General features: G+C 39.0%; 1 protein-coding gene and 2 long non-coding RNA genes across 3 annotated transcripts in view; 1 reads left to right on the forward strand and 2 right to left on the reverse strand.

Annotated features, from left to right (window-relative positions):
• Positions 1-20,973, forward strand: part of LOC141925869 (uncharacterized) — a 106,685-nt gene that overhangs the window by 46,871 nt on the left and 38,841 nt on the right. The window lies entirely within an intron of this gene.
• LOC141925619 (uncharacterized) lies at positions 529-1,622 on the reverse strand. The gene is made up of 3 exons (XR_012623893.1): positions 1,482-1,622; positions 640-789; positions 529-559 (listed from the first exon to the last, which is right to left on the reverse strand). It is a non-coding gene; the product is annotated as an uncharacterized LOC141925619 (long non-coding RNA).
• On the reverse strand, positions 4,045-13,252 carry PLAU (plasminogen activator, urokinase). The gene is made up of 11 exons (XM_074830637.1): positions 13,175-13,252; positions 11,523-11,634; positions 10,370-10,424; positions 10,118-10,222; positions 9,424-9,589; positions 9,011-9,096; positions 8,705-8,894; positions 7,935-8,089; positions 6,814-6,954; positions 6,097-6,245; positions 4,045-5,233 (listed from the first exon to the last, which is right to left on the reverse strand). The coding sequence occupies exons 2-11, from the start codon at positions 11,580-11,582 to the stop codon at positions 5,039-5,041; spliced, it is 1,302 nt and encodes a 433-aa protein (XP_074686738.1). The 5' UTR covers positions 11,583-11,634; positions 13,175-13,252; the 3' UTR covers positions 4,045-5,038.

A 20,973-nucleotide genomic window follows, 5' to 3' on the forward strand; every position in this document is an offset into this window, starting at 1 on the left:
GCCCCAAAGCAAGCGCTGTGGTTGTGTCAGAAGTGAGACAAAGGCTCGGTGACCAAATAGTCATATTGTGCTTTATTAGTTCAGGTTTCAATATGCACAAACAAAATCCTCCCACGCATACAATTCCACATGGAAATGGTGTAATGTATGCAAGAAATAGGTGACTATATATTGTGTTTCACCATAACTTAGTTTATTTAAAACAGATTTTATTTTTAAGTGCTTTGAGTCACATTTTAGTTTCACTTCCATGAAGAAAGCTTCAGCTATATAAGGTAAAGTGGTCTGTCCATTCAGGATGCATCACTTCCTTTTAAGAGCTGACAGGTTAAACTAACTTCCAGTGCTCTGGACACATCAGATACTACTTTATCCTCATTGCTTAATATGTTTCTTCTGTGAAAGTATTGAAGATAAGTAGGGACTTGAGTTCATATTAGTTATGTTCCTATGGCTTCTGAGAGTATGATTTCTTCTCTTTGGCTGATGCCCACCTCTCAGCTGTTTCTAAATGCTTGATGGACTCCCATTCTTCTCCTTTCTGTTGCCTGCCACATATCTGAAATCAAGAAACAATATGCTTAAGTAAGAGCAGATTTATGGTATCAACATTTGTCTTGCATGTATGTTAGTACCCACCAGATATCTAATATCTTCCAAAAACCTCCTCTCTCTAGTATTTCTCTTGTCATTCTGCAGTGGTGTTTGCCAAGCTCCATGTACAGTTCACTAGGCTGTTTCTCTTCATCTTCACCAGCACCACAATCTGGATCATCCTCTGCTCAGTCTCTGTAAGAAGGGAAAGAAAATGTTTCTTCTGGATTCTGTTGCAGGAAGAGAAAGTTTTGCAAAACAGTGCTCTTGTCTTCTGCCTTTCTTTTTCCCAGACTCTGATAACTAGCCAGCCAGATGATACTGTAGTTGTGGGGTCAAAGGCATGCAGAGAACATTGAAAGAGAGTATATATATATATATTATATCAGACAAAACAGAGATGTATGTACACTGTATGTTTGTTTAAAGATTTCATTTTTGTTGGGGCAGTTCATCTAACATAAACTAAAGAACAAATAAGACTGCACACCCAAAGCAGCATTTAAATTTCCTCTGCTCTCAAGAATCTCTCTTTACTCATACTTTCTCCAGACCTTCCTAAATTTGAAAGAGCCCTAAATGCAAATTTTTATCGCTTCTTTTTCATTCTTACTTATATTCATAATGATTGCTATAGTTGAAATTTAAACTGTGTTGACTTTATTCATAGAAAAAGCCCATAGAAGTCTATGACAAATGTGCTGTTCATTACAATGATGATAATATGCAATCACCCTGAAGATATTTATATTCTCCACCTGTTAGAAATCTGTTGAGTTTAGTACTTTGATAAATGTTCAAATGAAAGAAATACTGAAGTGAGAAAGCTGTAGCATCCCAAAAGACGTGATTAAAACACAGTATATTTTTATCTAAAACCATATTACCATTGCTTACTTTGTGCCCAAAGTATTCTTTGTTATCACTGGTCAGGCTGTTCTGTCAGTTACTGTCAGACTGTCCTGTTAGTTACTGTCTCGAAAAGCAGTGAAGAGGTGTCTTCCTTCTCTTCTTGCACAGTCTCCAGTCTCACAGTCTCTCACAGGAGCTCTCCGACAGGAGGTCTCTAGAAACGATGCAATTTTAACTCCCTGCACAAACTTTAATCAGCAGTCCACAAACAGTATGCATGCTTTTGGCAAATAACTACTACACACAGTAGTAACCTCTACTAATAAATTTCTGTTTGCAGATCTGAACCACAAATCGTATTGCCTAAGAGTTTACAATCCAGTATTGTGGTAATCATTTCATGTTTAAATAGTGCTTGCTGTCCCTGTATGAGACCAGGATGTCAGCATGTTACTCACAATACATTCACATGGTTGTCAACTCTCTCTCCTCCTGACAAATCATACCCGGGCAGATCTGTGGGAGAAAGGAAGTACTGTCCCACCAAGGGAAACTGAAGTATAAAGACATGTGACTTAACAATAACAGGTCTGGAAATAGTCCAGATGTTACATGCTTCAGTCTTGAATCTAAAGTACAAGACTTCATTAAGATTCTTACTCCTATCATTCCATCACCAATGTGCAAGGTTCACGTACCCAGAGTACAATAAGTTACAGCATGTAGCATGCTCCTCACAAATACCAGTATGCTTTTTGGAAAGAGAGAATTTAGTTTATGCATTTTCCCTTGGTTTTTGAAAGGATTGCTATAGCTGAATTTGTATCTGAGCAACTCTGAATTCACAGTTGCCTTGCTATGAAGACATCAATCAGTCTAACAATGAGTTGAATTTATCTAGGTCATCTCTATTTGAAAAAAAAAAAAAAAGAAGGAATAATAAGTTTTTCTCTCTTTGGAGGTTTTTTACATTCTTTGGTGTGTGTAACATGACAAAAAACCACTTGACCAAAATGCTATTATGTGTGCTTTTAAAAAAGAGCCAATTCTGCTCATTTGTAGCCAGAGCACCGCTTGTAGTTCACAACAAATTTCTTTCTCAAGATTTTTCAAAAATGTTTCTGAAATCTGTAGTCATTCATCATTAAGCAGCGAGTGACTGAGACCAAAAGGTTTGTATGAGAGCTCCATAAGAAATGATTGCACATATACATTTGAAATTTTTTTCTGAATTCTTGAATGAACTATAATGAGAAAGTAAATGTTAATATGGTCTGATCTACAAAAATCAGTTAAATTTTGCTAGTGGTCCTGTAATTTGAACCCAAATTCTGCATTTGAGAGATGAAGAACTAACAAAACACCTGGGTACTAACTTTTTTAAAAATAGGCCAAAAAAATGGCAAGCCAAATGGCTAATCTGAGATCTTTTGACCAGTAGCTACTGGAGTCTTGCTGGGTCCCTGTGTTATTGAGGTAGGATGGATGGGATTGCCTGCTAATGAAGCTGCTAATTTGTTCCATAGTGACCATCTAAGTGTAGGAAGCCATTTAATGCTTGGCAGAATATTGTTATGATATGTGCAAGCATTTTACTTTCACAATTACAAACATCACACAGGTATGTGGCATCTTGATGCTGTGATACAAACTCTTCTCTGTAAAGCTGCTATAAATCCTGTTTATACACTATCTCCAGTCTGTCTCATTTTACTGCTTCCTTAAAAGAAACAAAATCAAACCAGACAGTGCATGCTCTTTAGAATGTTGAAGTGATGCTAGGATGTCACTGTGTTCCCTTAACCCCCCAAAAGAGAAGACCTTGAGAATATTTTCTGCCTTTGTTGTCTGTCCAAACAAAAGAACATATCTTCAGCAAAGACTTACTTTGAGTTTGTCCAGAATTAGAAATGCAGCTAGCTTTAAGTATTTCTTTGTTCTTACTCTCCACTATGAAATCAGTTCTAGCCAAACTTCTTACTTGAAAAAGAAGATAACTGAAATATAAATAAATCTCGCTCTTCAGATGTAATTACTACCTCAAATTTTGCTTGGCAGTACTTGAGGTCAGTTGCAATTGCTTCTCTTCAAAAGTTAAGCATCCACAAAGAAGTACTGAGGAAAGCTGAAATTATCACTTTCCTTTTAGCACCTTTCTATATTGCTACATTGCTTTCTTCCTCATGCAGTAGCATCTTAATGAAGTTCTGGAGCAGTTCTGGAGCACGAGAACAATATTCCCTTAGGGTGAAGCCTGAACAGGAGGTTTTGCTTTGTACTTCCACCTAATGTTCCACAACTACTTGAGAATGGCTCATCCACAGTGTTAGATGGGAGTCCTGAAGTGGATGCAGCATGGATATTAGACTCTCAGCACTGTTGTTCATCCTATGCTCTGTCTTGCTAGTGCACAGTTTTCTAGCACTCTAGCCTAGAGTAGAAGATATTAAATTTCTCATATGAAATGCTTTAGTAAAAGAGGAAGTTCAAACATTTATGTTTTACTAAGGGACTTCATGGTTCAGAATAGAACTTAATGGCCATTCTCTTTCACATCCTACCTTTCCCCTTTCAAGAGAGGAGGAACAGACACATAAGAAGAACAGGATTTTTTTAATGATAGTTTAACATCCATAATACAAACAATAAGTTAAACACAGTAAAAATAATTAAATAAAGCTTGAGGTTCCAGCCCTCATACAAATAATTCAAATGTATAAAAGAAAGACAAGTTTGAAAATAAAACTGGCATAAGTCTTGGGGGGGGGGGGGGAAGTAGTTTTCATATGATATCAGTTAAATTAATAGAAACAGAGTTCTGACTTTTGACATCTACAGCATTCAATGGGTGCTAAGTCCTTAAATCCTCTCCTGGGTGCATAGGTAGATGTAGAGAGATTGTATAATCAGACTTCAGGCAACTCAGACACCTTCAGATGTGACCTAGAAGTCCAGCCAAGTTTCCAATTTGTCTTCTTACAGCACAGTTCTTAAGTGGAATACATTAAGAGTTTGTAATGCTGACACAGCTACAGGTGCCATTCTTAAGATTTTACTGTATGTCAGGTCTGTAGCAATGACTCCTATACACCAAGCGTTGCCTCAGTTTAAGTAGACTTTGGTCCTTCACGCAGTTTCTTTCACTTTCTTCTGCTGCAAAGCCTGATCACCCTCTCAGTACTGGTATTAACAGTTTACATTTCTAGGACTTGAGTTTAGTGTGATGAGGAAAGATTTTAGACTCAGGCCATGTATAAAACAAATATTTGAGTTAAATAAGTTAAAACTGTACCAATACTTCCAGACCAAATGCTGGTTCATAAATGAAGTGGACAGAACTTGATATGCATAATATTGTGCATGGGAATACTCATTTAAATGTTAAATATTTTAGCTTCCCACTGAGTGGTTTTCAGGTAATTCAGAGTAGTAAGATATATCAACCGTCTCTCTGCCTCAGAAACACTGATGTGAGTGGCAGACCACGCAAGCATTTAAAAGGAAATGCCTCTCATGACATTCAGGACTTCAGTGTCCTGGCATCAAGTATAGGCTTAATCTTGTTCATTTGAGTCCAGCTGTAGAAAAAAGGTCACTTTGGTTCAGGAACAAAACGACTCTTGGCAATTACTGCATTCATATTGGAGTCAATCCAGTTAAGGTATCGAGTAACTCTGGTGTAAACACCAGGCTTGTTTTCCTTTGCACAGCCATCTCCCCAGCTGACAATCCCATAAAGTGTCATCCTGCCATTGTGCTCACAGACCATGGGGCCACCGGAATCTCCCTAACAACATAAAGAGAACATATTAGGTCATTTTCTGCAGATGGAGCCTTTGTAACAGGGAGCCTGTGGTTATTGTTTTTCTAGAGTGAAACAAGTTAGTAAATACCTATGAGTTAAAGTTTTGATTTTTGAGAATACTACATAGATGGAACAGAAGGCTCAGCGTCTGCTGCTACTTGAACACAGTCTATAAGGTAAGGAGTTCTCTAGTTCCCCCCTAGCAGGGCACGGAGATAATAGTTACCTCGCATGCAACACTCCATCCTAAGTTTATAATCACAGATATTAGGCTAATGATAGAAGGCCAAAGCCAACATAGCCAATTGTTTATCACAGAATTGTTTCCCTGTCCATAAGGTTCACTTAAGGACTACACCTGTTCTTTTTAGTGGCTAATATGGCCACTCTGCCCAGTAAGGGTGCAACAAAGTAAATCTAGGTTTGAAGAATCTGTGGAAGGGCTCAGTCTCACCCTGTAATTCACCTTTTATCCCTTTGCAGGGGTATAGTTAATGTTAAGGAAGCACAAGCTGAGACTGGAATAGCTGCTGTATTCTTCTGATGCATATCAACCATTGCTTGAATAGATTGTAAAATAAGCCATTGTTATTCCTCATGGCCTAAAATACTGCACTTCTTGCACCTCCAAAGAAGGGTCTGAAGGGGATAACACCTAACTCTAGACCCCAATCTTCTCCATATGTTTGGCCACACTACAGGTCAACTCCACTGGATGTACTAAAATCCTGCTACATAAACAAGAGATTCTTCTGACTAGTAGAATTACAACATGCCACCAGCTGATCCATGTATGGATACATGCATTTAAAATTATTTAGAACATAAAACAAAACCAGTTTTACCTTGCATGCATCAGTCATCCATGTGGGATCTCCAGCACAGACCATGTTGTCAGTAACTCTGATATTGTCATAGTACTCATATTTGCATTTTGTCTGTGATATTAAGTTTACAGTGGCTGACATCAGTTTTTGAGCATAGAAGATGTCATCTGCAAACAGAAGAGTATTTAACCATTTTTTCCACTGAGACAAAAACAAAATAACCCCCATAACACATACTTTCAACACCTAAAAAATTAGCATAACCATTCCAGTTCTTATTCAATGCTCTTAATTCCATCTTATGCAGTATTGGTTTACTTTTACTGTTAATGAGTAAGGTTTTTTTCTTTAAAACAAGTGTTCCAAATGCAAACTATAACGCTTGGTTTCTAGAGGGAAAGTTTGATAGTTTTTGAAGAAATTTCTGCACAAATGCAATCCTTTGTTAATCCTCCAACACAGCTTTATTTTTTTCTACTCATCATCCCACCAGGAATGAAAAAGTTGCTATGTTTTACATCTTGGCTTACTTTGTATGGTCTCAAGTGAGAGAAGTATCAGATAGGGAATGCCATGGACAACTAAAGATAGCAAAGATCATATTTGAGATATGCACATGGAGTATATCAAATAATAGAAAGAAATCTTTTTTTAATCCTTTGCAGATCATGGTATAAAAAACATTGAGTTCTCACATTGTGGAAATAACTTTGGAAAGAAGAGTCATTCACTTACAAAAATCTTGTTTTCCATAGCCAGATATTTCACACCGAGTATTGTCTCGTAAGTAAAGGTTCTTCTCTGGCAAGCAGACTGTTCTGACATATTTGGATTCTACGGCACACTGTCCAGAAGTTGTTCTTATCCTTATCAAAGCTAAGAAACAAGGCAGAGAAGATAAAGTTAAATTTGTAAAGAAAGTTTTTCCCCTCAAGTTCTCTGACAATAGGAATATCAGGTACAGTTAACAGGAACAGTGGCAATTACATTTAGTTCTGGTTACATAGGGTTCTTATCATTGCTTTTGGAATGACACTGGGTCATTATTTAGCAACAATAAAACTAATTTCCCAGCACTAAAATTGTCAAGTGTTCTAACTTGAACTTTCTTCCTGGCAGGATAGAGGCTGATAGCTCAGGGAAGATTTTTTTGCAAGTATATCTTCAGATGCTTTAAAACTTCAGCTTCCTGACTGGCTGTAGAGGGTAGCAGCCACTGCCCTGCTGAAGAGGGGGCAGTTTATACTGTACTTCTCACCAGAAGGGCTTATGAAGCTATTCTTTGAGTCTTTTTCCTTAGCAACAGAAATTTGGAAGGGGTGGTAGAGTCCTAAGTGTCAAGTGCAAGAGTGGCAAGTCTGTTCTGCGCAAGTTGCGAAAAATCTGTGGTTTAGGGATAGGCTTGTGAAAGCCAGAGAGACTTATGGAAGTTGGTATTAATTCAGGATAGCCCTCAGCTCATGTGGTACCTGATTTGGTATTCCCCTGCTATACACTATGCATGCATTTTTTCATCGTTTACTATACGTATAGCATGTTGTCTGTAGACATAGAATAATATGGTATAAATAGGATGCTGCCATCAGTGCTTATGAAAAAATCTATGACTTGTACAGGTCCAGAGATAAGACAGGCTTATAGTTGACTATGTGCCAGGTAATGTGTCTGACACATAAATTTGGTTTGTGGCACAAGTGGAAAAATTTTGCTCAGTACAGGCCTAATTCTCAGAAGCACCTAGTTCCTGTTCCTTCATCTCATCTCTGGTTCTACTTCTTTTAGAAGAGGTATGCCACAATTACATAGCCTTCAGCTATCCTCAGTGTTTTAAAGGCTCACATTAAGATGACACTTACCAATATCATTCTCATTGCCACCTGTGTCATCTGTAAAGTCAGGGTGAGAGATGATGTCATCAACCATGAATACTTGTTCCTTATCATCAGTAACATTCAATATGGACTTTCCAAGAAAGACTTTGTAGACAGATTTGTTTTGTGGTTTTTTTGACCTGAGTAAGAGAGATTCAAGAAGACTATCAGTTTCTGAGAGTGAGGTCAACAGTTTAGATCCAGTCCCAGTTCTGTTTCATGTTTACTTTAATGCTGACAACAAAAAGCAAAATTTAGTCAGCTTTGAAAGTTGATCCAGTTTTCTAAAGGAAAGCATCCCGATTTTCTATTTGAAGGGATTAAGATATTTGGGCATTTTGAAATGCACACCTAGCTAGCTGGTACTAGTGCCAGGCATTGGCAATGAGAATCCTCTGCAGAATGCCAGGAGGATCAACTTTCCACAGGAAAAACAAAAAACACCCATAAGTGTATTGCTTGACAGGTACAACTCTTAAGATTTGTGAACAGCTAAGGTAAAGTGAAACCCTGGCTCCAGTTTACCCTGAAATTGTTTAAATTGCATAATCCACCAAAATGTTTGCATCTTGCTAGCTCATTCTGCTAGACTTGGACTCTCAGAGGCTTAATGCTTAGGGCTGCTCTTCTTGTTTTGCTCAATCAAAAGAACATTCTTACTATGGTAGATTTTGAAGGGTTGCTCAGTAAGCATTACACAAATAAATCAATTGAAGAAAGTTATAGATAAGAAGGATGCAGAGCTGTAAACTTACGGAGTATGAAAACAGTGTGCTGCTGTAAGCACCCAGCAAGGGTCAATGAGGCTGCCACCGCACAGAAAATGGTCGATGCCTTTTATATTTTGGAAGATGCCAGCTACCCAAGGCTGAGACTCAACCTCTGCCTGGCTTCCACCAACAATCTTGAAGTACTTGCTGATGCTCCTTTGACCACATGCACGCCCTATGAAAGGAGAAATTTTCTTCAGATGTTCTTACAACTAAGTACCAACTTTGTGCTATTACCCCCCCCCCAAAAAAAAAAAAAAAAATCACTCATCTTAAGCTAGTGTTACTTACCACACTTCTCTATGTTGCAGGTTGTTTCTTGAATGGTGAATCCCTTTTTGGTGTAACACCAGGGACTGTTCCTTCCATTTGGGTTTCTAGAACAGAGTAATTGTTCTTTTTATAACAACAGTTTAAAAAAAATTATAGTATCTTAGAATTCTAACTGTCCTGAAAATGCCAAAAGTGTTCTGTTGCAAGATATGCCAGAGAAAATAATTAACAACTGACTATGACTGTTGCATACTGGGAATTTTACAGTACGATCAGCTTCAGTGGTGAGAATGCTAGACGCTTCAAAGAATTATATTCCAAGTATTTTTAGTCAAAATTAATCTCTAATATTTCATTATTTAACACATGTACTATCACTTGAGACATTTCTGGGGCTGTGACAATCCTATAAAGAGTGATGCTTTACTTACCTGCAGTAGCTGTGTTTGCCCAGTCCGAGCTGCAAAGCATTCTTCAAGTGAGCATGGTAATGACCCCTCCTGATTACTGAGGGAAGGTCCCATGGCAGACATTCATCTTCTGTGGCCATTCCTCTGTAGTCTTCCCCATTCTCAGTATAGCATATGCTGTTAGTGTCTGGGAAAATAAATATTTCATTAGCAGTGTGTTCTTGTTTATAATTGTTCTGAGACAGAAATAATCTGTATGAATCCTTCTGATGAAAAAAGTTAATGCATTACACTTGAAAACAGATGATGCAAAAATCTGGACTGATTATATATTCTTATTAAATTTGTTCTGTATGAATTCTGAGCATCAAGTATCTTATGCTTTAAAGCATGCATATTGCTTCTTTAATAGTTTCAGTGTACTTGACAATATAATCAGTTGTTCTTCTGCTTCTGAAGACTCCTAAACAAGTTCACTTTCACCCCAAACTAAAACATTTATGAGTTAGCCAACATTAGTGAGGAGGCAAGGACAAAAAAAAAAAATAGAGATCCTGATTTTTCGCCAATATTTAGTTGTTTGTCCTCACTTAGTCTGGTAGCATAAAGTGCTAAAGAATATCTAGTCATGTGTTTATGGGTAATACTTTCACTTGGCATCTCATATTTTAGTTCTTTTCAATCAATTTAGTTAGTACTAAGGAAGATATATTACCTAGTTCACAGTGAATCCCAGTGTATCCTTCTGGGCATATGCAACGATTAATTTCACTAAAGAGGTAATAGGTAATGCAGGTTCCTCCATTCAAACAGTGGCATTCTGAAAGTAAAAGACATCAATAATTAGAGGCAAAACATTTGAATGAAGTGAAATGTAGTATCACTAAGAGTCTTCCTTCTTGCATGAAGATGTAATTGCAGGATAACAAGTTCTTTTTAGGTTCAGGTAGAACAGGCAGATATTTACCCTTGTGATTTGATCTGCGTTTATATGACAGCTTGTAGTGCTTCTTGCTATAAACCTAAGGGAAAAGAAAAAAGGATTTTAAGGAAACAGTTTCTTTTATGTGGTTTGATTATCCTTTATAGGCCCAAGCTCTGTTCCCTACTGGATACATTCAACAGTTTAGTTTTTCCATGTAGTTACCAGCTGAACCTGCTCTGTGGAATCTGGATGTAAATGAAGAGTGAAACTCTACTTGAGCAAAGCAGAATGGGGAAGAAAAAACCCTACACCACACAAAAAACTCTGGAAAAAAACACGAAGCAGGTCCACCGCATCAGGTTAACATTGCAATTATTTCTACTATAAGGACTTCAGCAACTCTCAATGGTCAGTGTCCCTAAAACAGGGAAGGAAACTTCTCCCTCGCTACCTCTCAGTCACCAAGCAGTGCAGCGAAGATGCAACATTCTTCAGCTGCCTCTCATTTTGGTGACCTTAGTGCTTCATGTTTGTGCCATGGAATAAAAGCAAGTAGATTTATACAACAGATTCTTGCCCTGTACTTCAGATCCTGCCTCTGCTTTGCAGGCTGTATATTTCATTTGCCATGGAATTAAATAAGATTAGGCTTTTAGTATACTTTTCCCAGATGTTAAGTGGGCTTCTCTGAGCAAAAACAAGTAATGGTAACAATATAATTCCATAATGTTGGTGAATAGCTCTGCTGATAGATATCAACTGTCATAGAAGTTGATAGTCAAAGATATTCAAATCCATATATCTGTTGGTCCTATTTTAGCATCACATTTTGAAGTAGGGGATGTAGAAATTTAGTTAAGGCCCAATAACCACCTCCATGGAAGACCAGTGAGCTCTTGGTACTCAATGTCCAGGTCTAAATTGCATGAAGAGGAAAAAAAAGCTAGATCTCTTGATTATTGCACGTCTTCACTATCTGAATGCTAGCAGACATCTTAGGGTGGAGCAGAAAGAAGAAAAACCAAAGGGTTCAAAAACATGTTTCTTGGAGGTGTGTGTGCAGCAGATTTATATGTACATGCAAAGGCAGCAAAAAGGAGAATTCAAGTCAAAAGCCTCTACACTGTCCAAAGTAGAAGTATAATCAAAACCAGAAGTGGTTCCAAGTGAACCCCCCATTTGTTTCAAAACTTACAGAATCTAGTCCCGTGACAAGTGTGCCCAGGGTTACTGTGAGGAAGAGGAGTAACTTCATGTTGTTAGTTAACTTCTCACTTCGTTCCTCTTCTATCTGTATTATTTTGATTCTGAAAATAAAGAGGAACTTAGTGTCATGTTGTAGCTTGCAGCATCATCTTTCTGGCTTCTATTGTCTTCCGTTGGTTTCAGATTAAGTCACAACACAACTAACAGAAGAATTAAGCATTGACTTGCTGTGGAATATCTGCTTATTATTTCCATATATTAAATTAGAAGTTATTGTTTGAAGCTTTCTTTGCACATTTAGCAATACAACCAGATTTGTTTAGAGTTTAAATGAAAGAGAGAAAGGGAAATTGGAAACATCCATACTCTGTTTCTGCAGGGTAGACTAACCCAGTTAGAAATTGGCAGAGTAACTCTCCAGCTGTTTGTACCTGTTTAACTGATTATTAACTGTCTTGCAACAAAAGCACTGAACAACTACATTTAGTGTGTGAAAGGGAAAGGTTCTTTTCTCATTATCTCTATAGTTGCTGATTGCATCTTGTTGATGCTAGGCACTTACATAAGCTTGGCCACTTCACTGAGTACCTCTGACCACTGCAAACTCTTGAAAGTCTGGTCTTGGTGTTACCTCTCTTATTTGATTAGAGTATTAGAGAGGCTTAGAACATATTCTGTCTTGATTTCTTATATGCATCTGGATCATGTAGCCAACCATCTATAGCAATCTTCCCAATAGCAACTATTAAAAACCAAGCTTATAAAAACACCCAGGGAAGAGAGCTATTGAGTACCAATATTTTTTTTTTTTTTTAAATTGCAATGCAAATAATGGGATTTATTTTTTTAAAGTGGCCTCAGTTCTAGAAAACTGCAAAACTTGATTTTTAAAAGATTCCATGGGAATCTTCATTATATTTACATCAGCAAGCACTGGAGTAGGAGAGGGGATGCAGAACGGAGTTGGTGCTAAACACCTGCTCCACACTATATCTACTTCAGAGGTTTCTACATTCAACTAGTTTTAGTTTGGTCCTGCAGACCAAACACCTGCTGATATTCAGAGTGCATCTTCCAGTTTGCTTTAATTCAGAAGAAATACAGCACAAGTACTCTAAAGCCATTCAGTGGTGTGAACAAAAACATGGGGAATAGAGATCACTGGATTCATTTGGAAACAGCTGACATGATCCAAACCAAAATGCTAATGTAGGTGCACCCTTCGCTTATAAGCAGATTTCGCAATGCAAGAAAGCAAATCGTGCCTCAGGTACTTGGACATGCACACTGTTCAGATTCAGTTGTGATTTCAGCAGGTACATTTTCCCTTAAACACTATTCATATTAAGATCATTATTTTTAGCACATTTGGCAGCTATGCAAGTAATTCATCATTTGTTACCATAGTTAGTTTCTCAGGCCCAACCTTAGCATCACAAATAGCAGTACTGCTGATTTCTTGTGAAAACTACGATACACTGTAGCACGTAGAACATATCTTCCCCGCTGCCGAAATACCGCATCACAGGAGATTTTTTTTTTTTTTTTTTAATTTAAAGAGCAACCACTCAGTTCTGTTCGACTTAGACCTGACGTTTTTGCCTTTAAATCATAATCGGGTTGTAAAGGCACAGCACTTACCAGCGCAGGAACCCCAAGGAGCGGTGCCAGTGGATACCGGTGGGTGCTGGTGGGTGCCGGGCGGCGGCTAGTGGCAGCGCGGCGGCGGGCAGGCGCTATAAAGGCCGGGCCGGGGCGGGGCCGCCGCTGCTGCCACCGCCCTGGGGCGGGGCCGCACCCGCCCCCTGGGACCTGCGAACGCCTCGGCCCGTACCTCGCTGCAGACAAAAGCTGCTGGAGTGACTCAAGGGGGAAATTTTAAATGCTGCTTTTTAGTTTCGGGGGGCGGGGGGAGTACGGTCAGGGCGAGCAAACGACTCGGTTCGGAGTTAGATTTCAGTAAGGGGCTCCCTGGCTCCCCGCCACACTCAGCAATTTCTTAGAGGTGTTTAAAAAAAAGAAGAGAAATGCGAGGGACAGCCATGAGAAGAATGACTTGTGCTGAAACATGTCTAGAGAGATGAACAAGCGTGGTGTATTTGATTCATACGGCGCTACCCATAATGACAGAAGCACAGATGATTTATTAATTAGTAGAGGATTAAATTGATTCAGGTGTGGGTTAAACAGCCCACTGGGAGGGGGTATTGGGCCAGAATGTGTGCTGGAGGTACTCAATGTGTTTTCAGAGAGTTGAAACACAGGACGTTTGAGGCGAACAGGGTGCAGTCCTCATGCCAGCTGGAATCTATTAGGACACGGGGCTCGCAGCAGGGGCTAAACTCACCTACTCCAAAACTACTTACAGCTCTCCCGCCCCTAAGCAATCTTCTGTTTCTAAGAAATTGGTCATGATTTTCCATTAATTTCTATTTTCCAAAGACATAGTCAAAGTGGGGTCATTATTTCATAAGATGTGGGTGGAGATGTGAACTGCCAGACATCTATCTAAGAAGGCAGGCCCAGTGAAATAGCCTTTCCTAGCCCAGTCAGATGTGGTTTTTCACATTATGCTGTGATGTTGCAGCAACGCAGTGAATAACAGCAAACCTGTACATAGTATTTGTGGGTATATTCGTAGGGTTTAGCTTCAGGTAGTGCAGGTGACTAAGCTGAGACAGGTCTCCATAGGCTGTGTAGCTGATGAAGAGCAGTTTCTTCAGGGGCCAGGTCAGAGCAGGAGTTGACCTGAATTTCCCTCAAGAGGAATGTTTTCATAACTGGAAAATTTAGAGCTTAAGGAGACCACCCTTCTACATTTGACATCTAACTTCACTGGTATGAATATGGCTTAGCTTTCTTCTTCCCTCCCCATCTTCTATTTAGGTCAAGTCTGTGGTATAACCATACCTTTATTTGGGTACTGGCCACTTACATTCTCTATCCATTTCTGTTCAGATCTTAAAGCTCACGTCAGAACAGACCTCATGTCTGCTGAAAGCATGCCCAGTTCACTTCACTGAATGGCAGGAACTGAGTCAAGAGAAACAGCTCAAGCTGAAAGTCCAAAAATGAACCTAAGTAAGGAACAAATCTTTCTGAATTTCAGGAGAGTCCTTTTTCTCTCTCTTTGTGGTGACTGAATATATCAACATCCCAAGCAATTAGATCCTCTAAGAAACAGGGCAGAAAATATCGAGGTAGAATCCCCATGGCACTCTTCACTTTAGAGGAGTGGCTGTAGAGTAAACTTATCCTAGGGAATAAATTCCAGGGGGGGAAATAATCCAGATTTTAAAAGCAGTCTCGAACATGTACTCACTTAATGAATTTTAATATACCAACCTTACACATAATAAATGAAGAAATGGGTCATGGTTTGATTCAGCAGGGAGAGCAGGGAAGGGACAAGGTGCAGGGAAGAGGAGGGCTCCTCAAGGCTGGACAGCTCCTCTTCTTCCTCCTCCACACTCCCAAGGCATGGTGCTAAGCCCAAGGTGCTAGGCCTTGGTTGTTTCCTCAAACTCTCTTTCTGGAAAAAGAGTCAACCCTAGAGCATCTGGGTTTCCTCTTTCACATTTGCTGTTCTCTGAGAAGTGCTGGAGAAATGTGAGCAATTATCTTCAACCTGAATCTTTGACCAAGCTGTGTAGATGTCCCCTGTTCCTCATTTGCCCCCTAAAACCTGAAGGTTCATATTTGTTTCCCAGGTCCAAGAGCCAAAACCTTTTGTTGTCTTCACTCTGGCACAAGATACAGCAAGATTCAAAACTCCCTTTTTCTACCATTTGTCATATACTTAGTTTTTACTGAAATACTGTATTACTTTATTCTCAATGACAAAATATATCTAAAAGGCCACCAGAAGTGACCCTGGCTGTGGTGTCACTTTGTTTCAATTGGACTGGTAACAGTTACTAATCAGAAACCCTGATATGTTTGCAGTACTGCTTTAGTGCCATCAAATTCCATTGGTCTGAATATTTGCACCTAGATAGGTGAATGAATTATAGTTGAATGACTGAACTGAAACTGTGGTTTAGCGGAGAGATATCCAAGCTAGCTGCAAATGGGTTTGCTTTGGTACTGCAAGTAATCTCACAACAAACAAGGCTGCATGATCTCTGTGAGCATTAAGTGACTCTTAGGGAAGCAGAAATGGATTAGAGAATTTCCAGTGCCTGAGTTCACTGAGCTGGCTGGCACAACAAGATCTGAAGTGAGGTTTCAGGTGAAGTAAACCATTGGACCCTTGTTATGTGCCCTGTCTTAAGGCAGAGACCTTGGAAAATCTGTAGCTTGGCAGTTCTGGCAAGACCTCCACCTAACCTCAAAGCTGGACCTGCCTGCAGAGATAGGAATTGCACAGACCCAGGGAGTGGGAGGGGTGAAACGGAACCAGTTCTGCTACCAAGGGACTTTTGGTGGTTTCAGGGTCAGGATTTATTTATTGCTGCATGTCTTGAGAGTTTAGAAGGGCCCTGTTACAAGCCATGTTATCTCTCCAGAATAAGACTGTGATAGGATAGAGGAAAAGAAGGTCTTTGTAACTCAAAATCCAAGTTGCTTGGGAAGAACAGTGAACAAAAGGAAATACCTACTGAAAGACTCTCAGGCAAACTTACTTGTCCAGTAGATACTGATTAATGACAAGCATGGGGCTTAAGAGAGAAACTCTTGTACAGACCCATGAACAAGTTTTGTATGTTGAGAACCACTTCTGCTTTCCACTATTTAGTTCTTTTTCTTTGCACGTGCCTGTGGTTTCATCACTCTGGTCTCTTATTTGAATTTGGCAGAGGTGTGGGCAGGATGGAAGGGGGGAAGACTTCTGAAGACAAGAGAGGTGCTACAGGAAGTGGTATGGGTGACCTTATAGAAGACACTTTACTTGCTTAGTAGGAGTGCAGCACCTAAACAAGAAAATGCAATTCAGAAAATCTAAAGTAATTCTCTCATTTACATAGTCAGGCTGTTAATAATAGGGCTTTATATATTTCTCTTGTCTGTACCTGGATTATAGCACAAAGAAAATCTATACACATATTATGAGCTACTTATGTGATCCAAGTCTGTGAACCCCTTGCAGTTGTATAGTACTTCTCTCAAGCAGAGATCAGATGCAGTGGATCCAACCCTGAAGAGCTAGTAGGATCAGACCCACAGTCAGGCAGTTCTTGGTTTACTGTGATTCTGTGATTTAGTTTTCAGTTGCTGATAAAAATCTTGCTGATTCTTTTAATTTATAGTTGAAGTAACTTGAATGTTTCAGACTAATCTGCCAGCCTGACTTAACAAATTTAGAAAAGATAACATTCCATTCCAACTAGATGAGGACACAGACCCTCTTAAAGAAATACAGGGTATTCATCTCATGGTGGTGCACTGAAAGAGATTGTGAAGTTTGCATTGTTTTGCAGAAGTTGCCAGGGGTGGAGGTATTATTAGTTCCAGTGTTCATTTTCACAGCTCATGATAAAATATTAAAACTAAAGAAAAATACTATCCATGACACATTGATTCTAGTGGTCCATCTGTAAACTCCAAAAGAATAGAATTCATGGAGAGTTAAGTAACCTGTCAATATTAGGAAAAATAACTGCCACAGAAGTGCTGTTCTATCAGGACAAATTTCCCTTACTGTGGTACCCTGATATTCCACACTGATTTTCTCAGTGGGGGACACTCTCTAACCAAATAGGAATTTCCACCTGCTTAAAATTACAACATGATTTGAAATCTGCCCTAAACCTGAAATTCTGCCTCTGTGAGCAGGCATTTTTGCAAGCCCCTGCTAAAGGTAGTGTGGCTCAGTGCAGGGGGAGCAGTCCCTTCTGTTCCAGGCACTTTCAGAGTCAGAGCTCAGACTAGCCTGAGGCTTTTTATTGCCTTAAGTCTGGTGGTTGTGTGGAACACTTTCTGGTTTGTATCACATATAAATAATATCAGAATTAGCCCTTTGACTAGTAAAATATCTGTTTTGCCAACATGGCTTCCTGTGAAATAAAAAATCATTTGCAAGTCCTCTCTACTCGGCGCATTAAGAACAGAGAAGTCAAAATTTGCATATGAGCGGTTATGTGTGCCTAAACCTCTGACATCTCACCTAAAAGAGCAGGGTTAAGCCTCCCATTCAGTATTTAGTTAGTGATTAAGAATACAAAAGCTAAGAAAACACATAGATCCTTTTGACATGATTTGTGATCTCTGTAATGATAATAGATTTTGTTGGGGTTTTTTAAAAAAATAAAATAGCTTATCACTGAATTATGTAGCTCCAACTATAGGTATAGAATATAAAGAATATAGCTATATTTAAAACTGCTTTGTGTATTAGAATGCGACTTCAAAGTTGAACAGTATTGTGTTACAGTAAATTTTGGATTATGGCAGAAAAGATTTCAAGGCAGTCATAAAATGTGTTATAAGTTTAAGGGAAATTTTCTAGTATAAAGTTGTTTTAGAATATTCTAGCTTCACCTTTAAAAACACGGTCACTTCTACAGTAAAACATTTTGTATTATCCCTTTGATAATAGCCAAGTTAATTCTTTTAATCAGTTTAGTTCTAGCTCGTGAGATAATAACAGGTATGACTGAATAAACCAATAGATTTTTAAATGTAAACCAATAGATTTCAAATGTTACATTATCACTGTTCATAAAGTTAAAAGTATACAGCTCGCTCTTTAATCTTATACTTTCAAATTACAGCTTGTATGAGTCCCAGGAATTTCCAGAGGAGCTGATTTTAAGTCAAATGTGATTCATAAAAATTCTTGTACTTTAATGACTCTTGATTACTTGTCAGTTGTTTGTGGTTGGAATCTGAAGCAAATGGTGATCTCATTTCCTTTAGGTATAATTCAGCTACTCAAGTTTCTTTGTTGATTTAAAATTTTGTTCCTTTTCCTTGCTGCCTACTGTTTTTCTCTTATCTGTGTTATCTGTGTGGGTAGAAGTAGCAGAGTGTATCAGCTGAGGGCCACTGGACTGTCTCTGGATGCTTGTTGTCATTATTTATTGCTTTGCGAGCAGCAGGAGTAGGCAGCCTTTATCTTTAAGCCAGTGTAATCAAAAACTTGCAAACTTGCTTCAGTCACAACAAGTAACCAACTGCTGTTGGTTCAGCTGTTTTATTACACTAGGAGAGAATGTGGTTGAAGCTTTAAAACAATACAATACCTCTCAAGCATAGTTTTGTTGGATACTCCAGCTGTGTTCTTCAAAGCGACTGACTGTGCTAGAAGTTGACTCTAGATACAGACTGAGCACCTTGAGCGCCTGCGAAATCCCCTGTCTCTGGGTTCCTTTCATTCATGCGTAGAAAGCAGCTACTTGACGAGTGTTCTTTTTTTATATACAATGTTTTGTTGTTTCAATGAGCTGTCCGGATACGGATATTTTTTTGAAAAGCAATGAGCACATCTGAGGATTTCTTCATCAGCTTGATGTGCACCTGCTTTTAAACTATCTCTTGCATCTTATTTGGCATTTATGAAAATCCATTGATCATGAAAATCACCAATCTCTTTGACATTTGTTGAAATTGCTCAGTTGAGACAGCTAGTATCTAAAGCAAAGATTAGTCTGAGCTACAGACATTTCATCCAGATCCTAAATAGCTTAAAATTATGTCTGCGTTTAGGTCTAGTTCTATCTTTAGTTTCTAGTTGCTGGTAGCACTGGGGGGAACCCAGAAAAGAAGATTTCTGAGTCTGAAGCTAGAAAGCACAAAGCAAGTAGAGAGTTTTTAGGGGTTAAGCTGTGCTTCTTTTGGTGATCTTAAGTGTTGAAGTAGAATATTTTTCAAGGGAATCCTATGTCTGCCTGCCATTTACTGATCTGGAATAGCACATTGAAATCTAACACTGGAAATTTACAGAAACAGCTGGCTTGGACTATTATTTCCACAGTGCGTCAGTCAATCAGATTCACATTCTACAGGAAAACCAACAAACTGAGAGTTGGCAGACTTCTGGAGAAAAAAGATTTGCTAAAAACTGGGAAGAAAGTGAGTTCTGCATGCTATATCCCAGTGATGGTGTATCCAGGGAAGCAGCATACCCTAACTCCCTCTGCAGTACAGCTTGGGAGAGAAAATTGGCACTGCTCATCTCCATGAGACGCTGCCTGGGAAGATCATTTAGGATTCCATTCCTTCCTCCTCTGTCTTGGGCTTTCCTACTCATGAAGGAAGATAAATGCCTAAACTAACATAGACAGTTCCTACCTACAGAGAAGGAAGTGGCGATTTTACAGGCTGTCCTGCCAAGTAGCACTAATACCATAACAGATGTCTTAGTGGGGAGACAATTAATTGTTCCTGCTCACAGTAGGGTGTGACACTGCCTGCTCTTACCAGTTTGCGAAAACAGCATGTTGTGTAGGTCTCACATCTCTCAGGTAGAATCCAGGGGTGCAGGATCAGTGGCAGGGAGCTCTGTGTGCCCAGAGGGTAGCAGCTGGGCTGAGTGTATCCTTTGCTGCTCACCCGAGATGCAGATTGCTTGCAGCCATGGCACAGAATTATGCTACAATACTTAAATGCAGGATTGTTTTGACTGTAAATGTCCAGGTTCCATAATGGTGGGCAGCAGTATAAATTTCTAAAGCATTAATTATCTAAATAAATACAAGCTACAGAAAAATAACTTTGTAATCATAATGTTAATGACATTAGTCATGGACTGTTCTATGAGGTACTGAAAAAGCTCTGAAGAAAGAAGACACCCCCTGTGAATTTACAGGTGAAGGAAAAGGATACCAGATGCAGAAAGATGGGAGTGTAGAGAGCCCATAGGGCAGTACTGCCCAGTGTGTCAGGCAGAGTCTTAATACATTTGCAAGTGAACAGCTATTGAACAATTCAGACAAAAAAGAGTTTTAAGGAGAAAAAATAAGTTGCTTCCTGGGTGCTGTTGAACAACAGCATTCTTCCTGCATAAGCTCATAAAGAAACTGTGCTGAGAAGAAAAGGGAAACAGAATTAACTTGGGTACTCTAATAACAGCATGTATCTTGGGTGCTCTAATAATAGTACTTATCTTTTTCCCCCCTCCCACTCCTTCGAATGTTTTGGCTGCAGTCTTCTTTTTTTTCTTGTTAGCTTCCTGTAACTTATTTCTAGTATAGAAACTGTGCTACTTTCCCTAATCTTTGTTTGCTGATTGTTGTTTAAAGTTTATAGAGTTTAAGTAACTACATCTCTAAAGAAAGTTGTGCTTGCTCTTCTGCAAGAACTTTAACCCCTATCCCATCTATGGCAGTTGCAGCTTTTATTGATGGACAAAGAGGACCAAAAAAAATGAAAAAAAGAGAGATTACAGAGCCTTCTTGTATATGATAAGCACAGCAGAAAAAAACTTTTAAAAATACTTTTTGTTTTCAAAATAGGCCTTTTTTTATCCTTGTGCAAAGTCTTTCAAAGGTCATACTATC

The sequence above is a fragment of the Strix aluco genome, chromosome 7, assembly GCF_031877795.1.
Source record: "Strix aluco isolate bStrAlu1 chromosome 7, bStrAlu1.hap1, whole genome shotgun sequence".
Classification (NCBI taxonomy): Eukaryota; Metazoa; Chordata; class Aves; order Strigiformes; family Strigidae; genus Strix; species Strix aluco.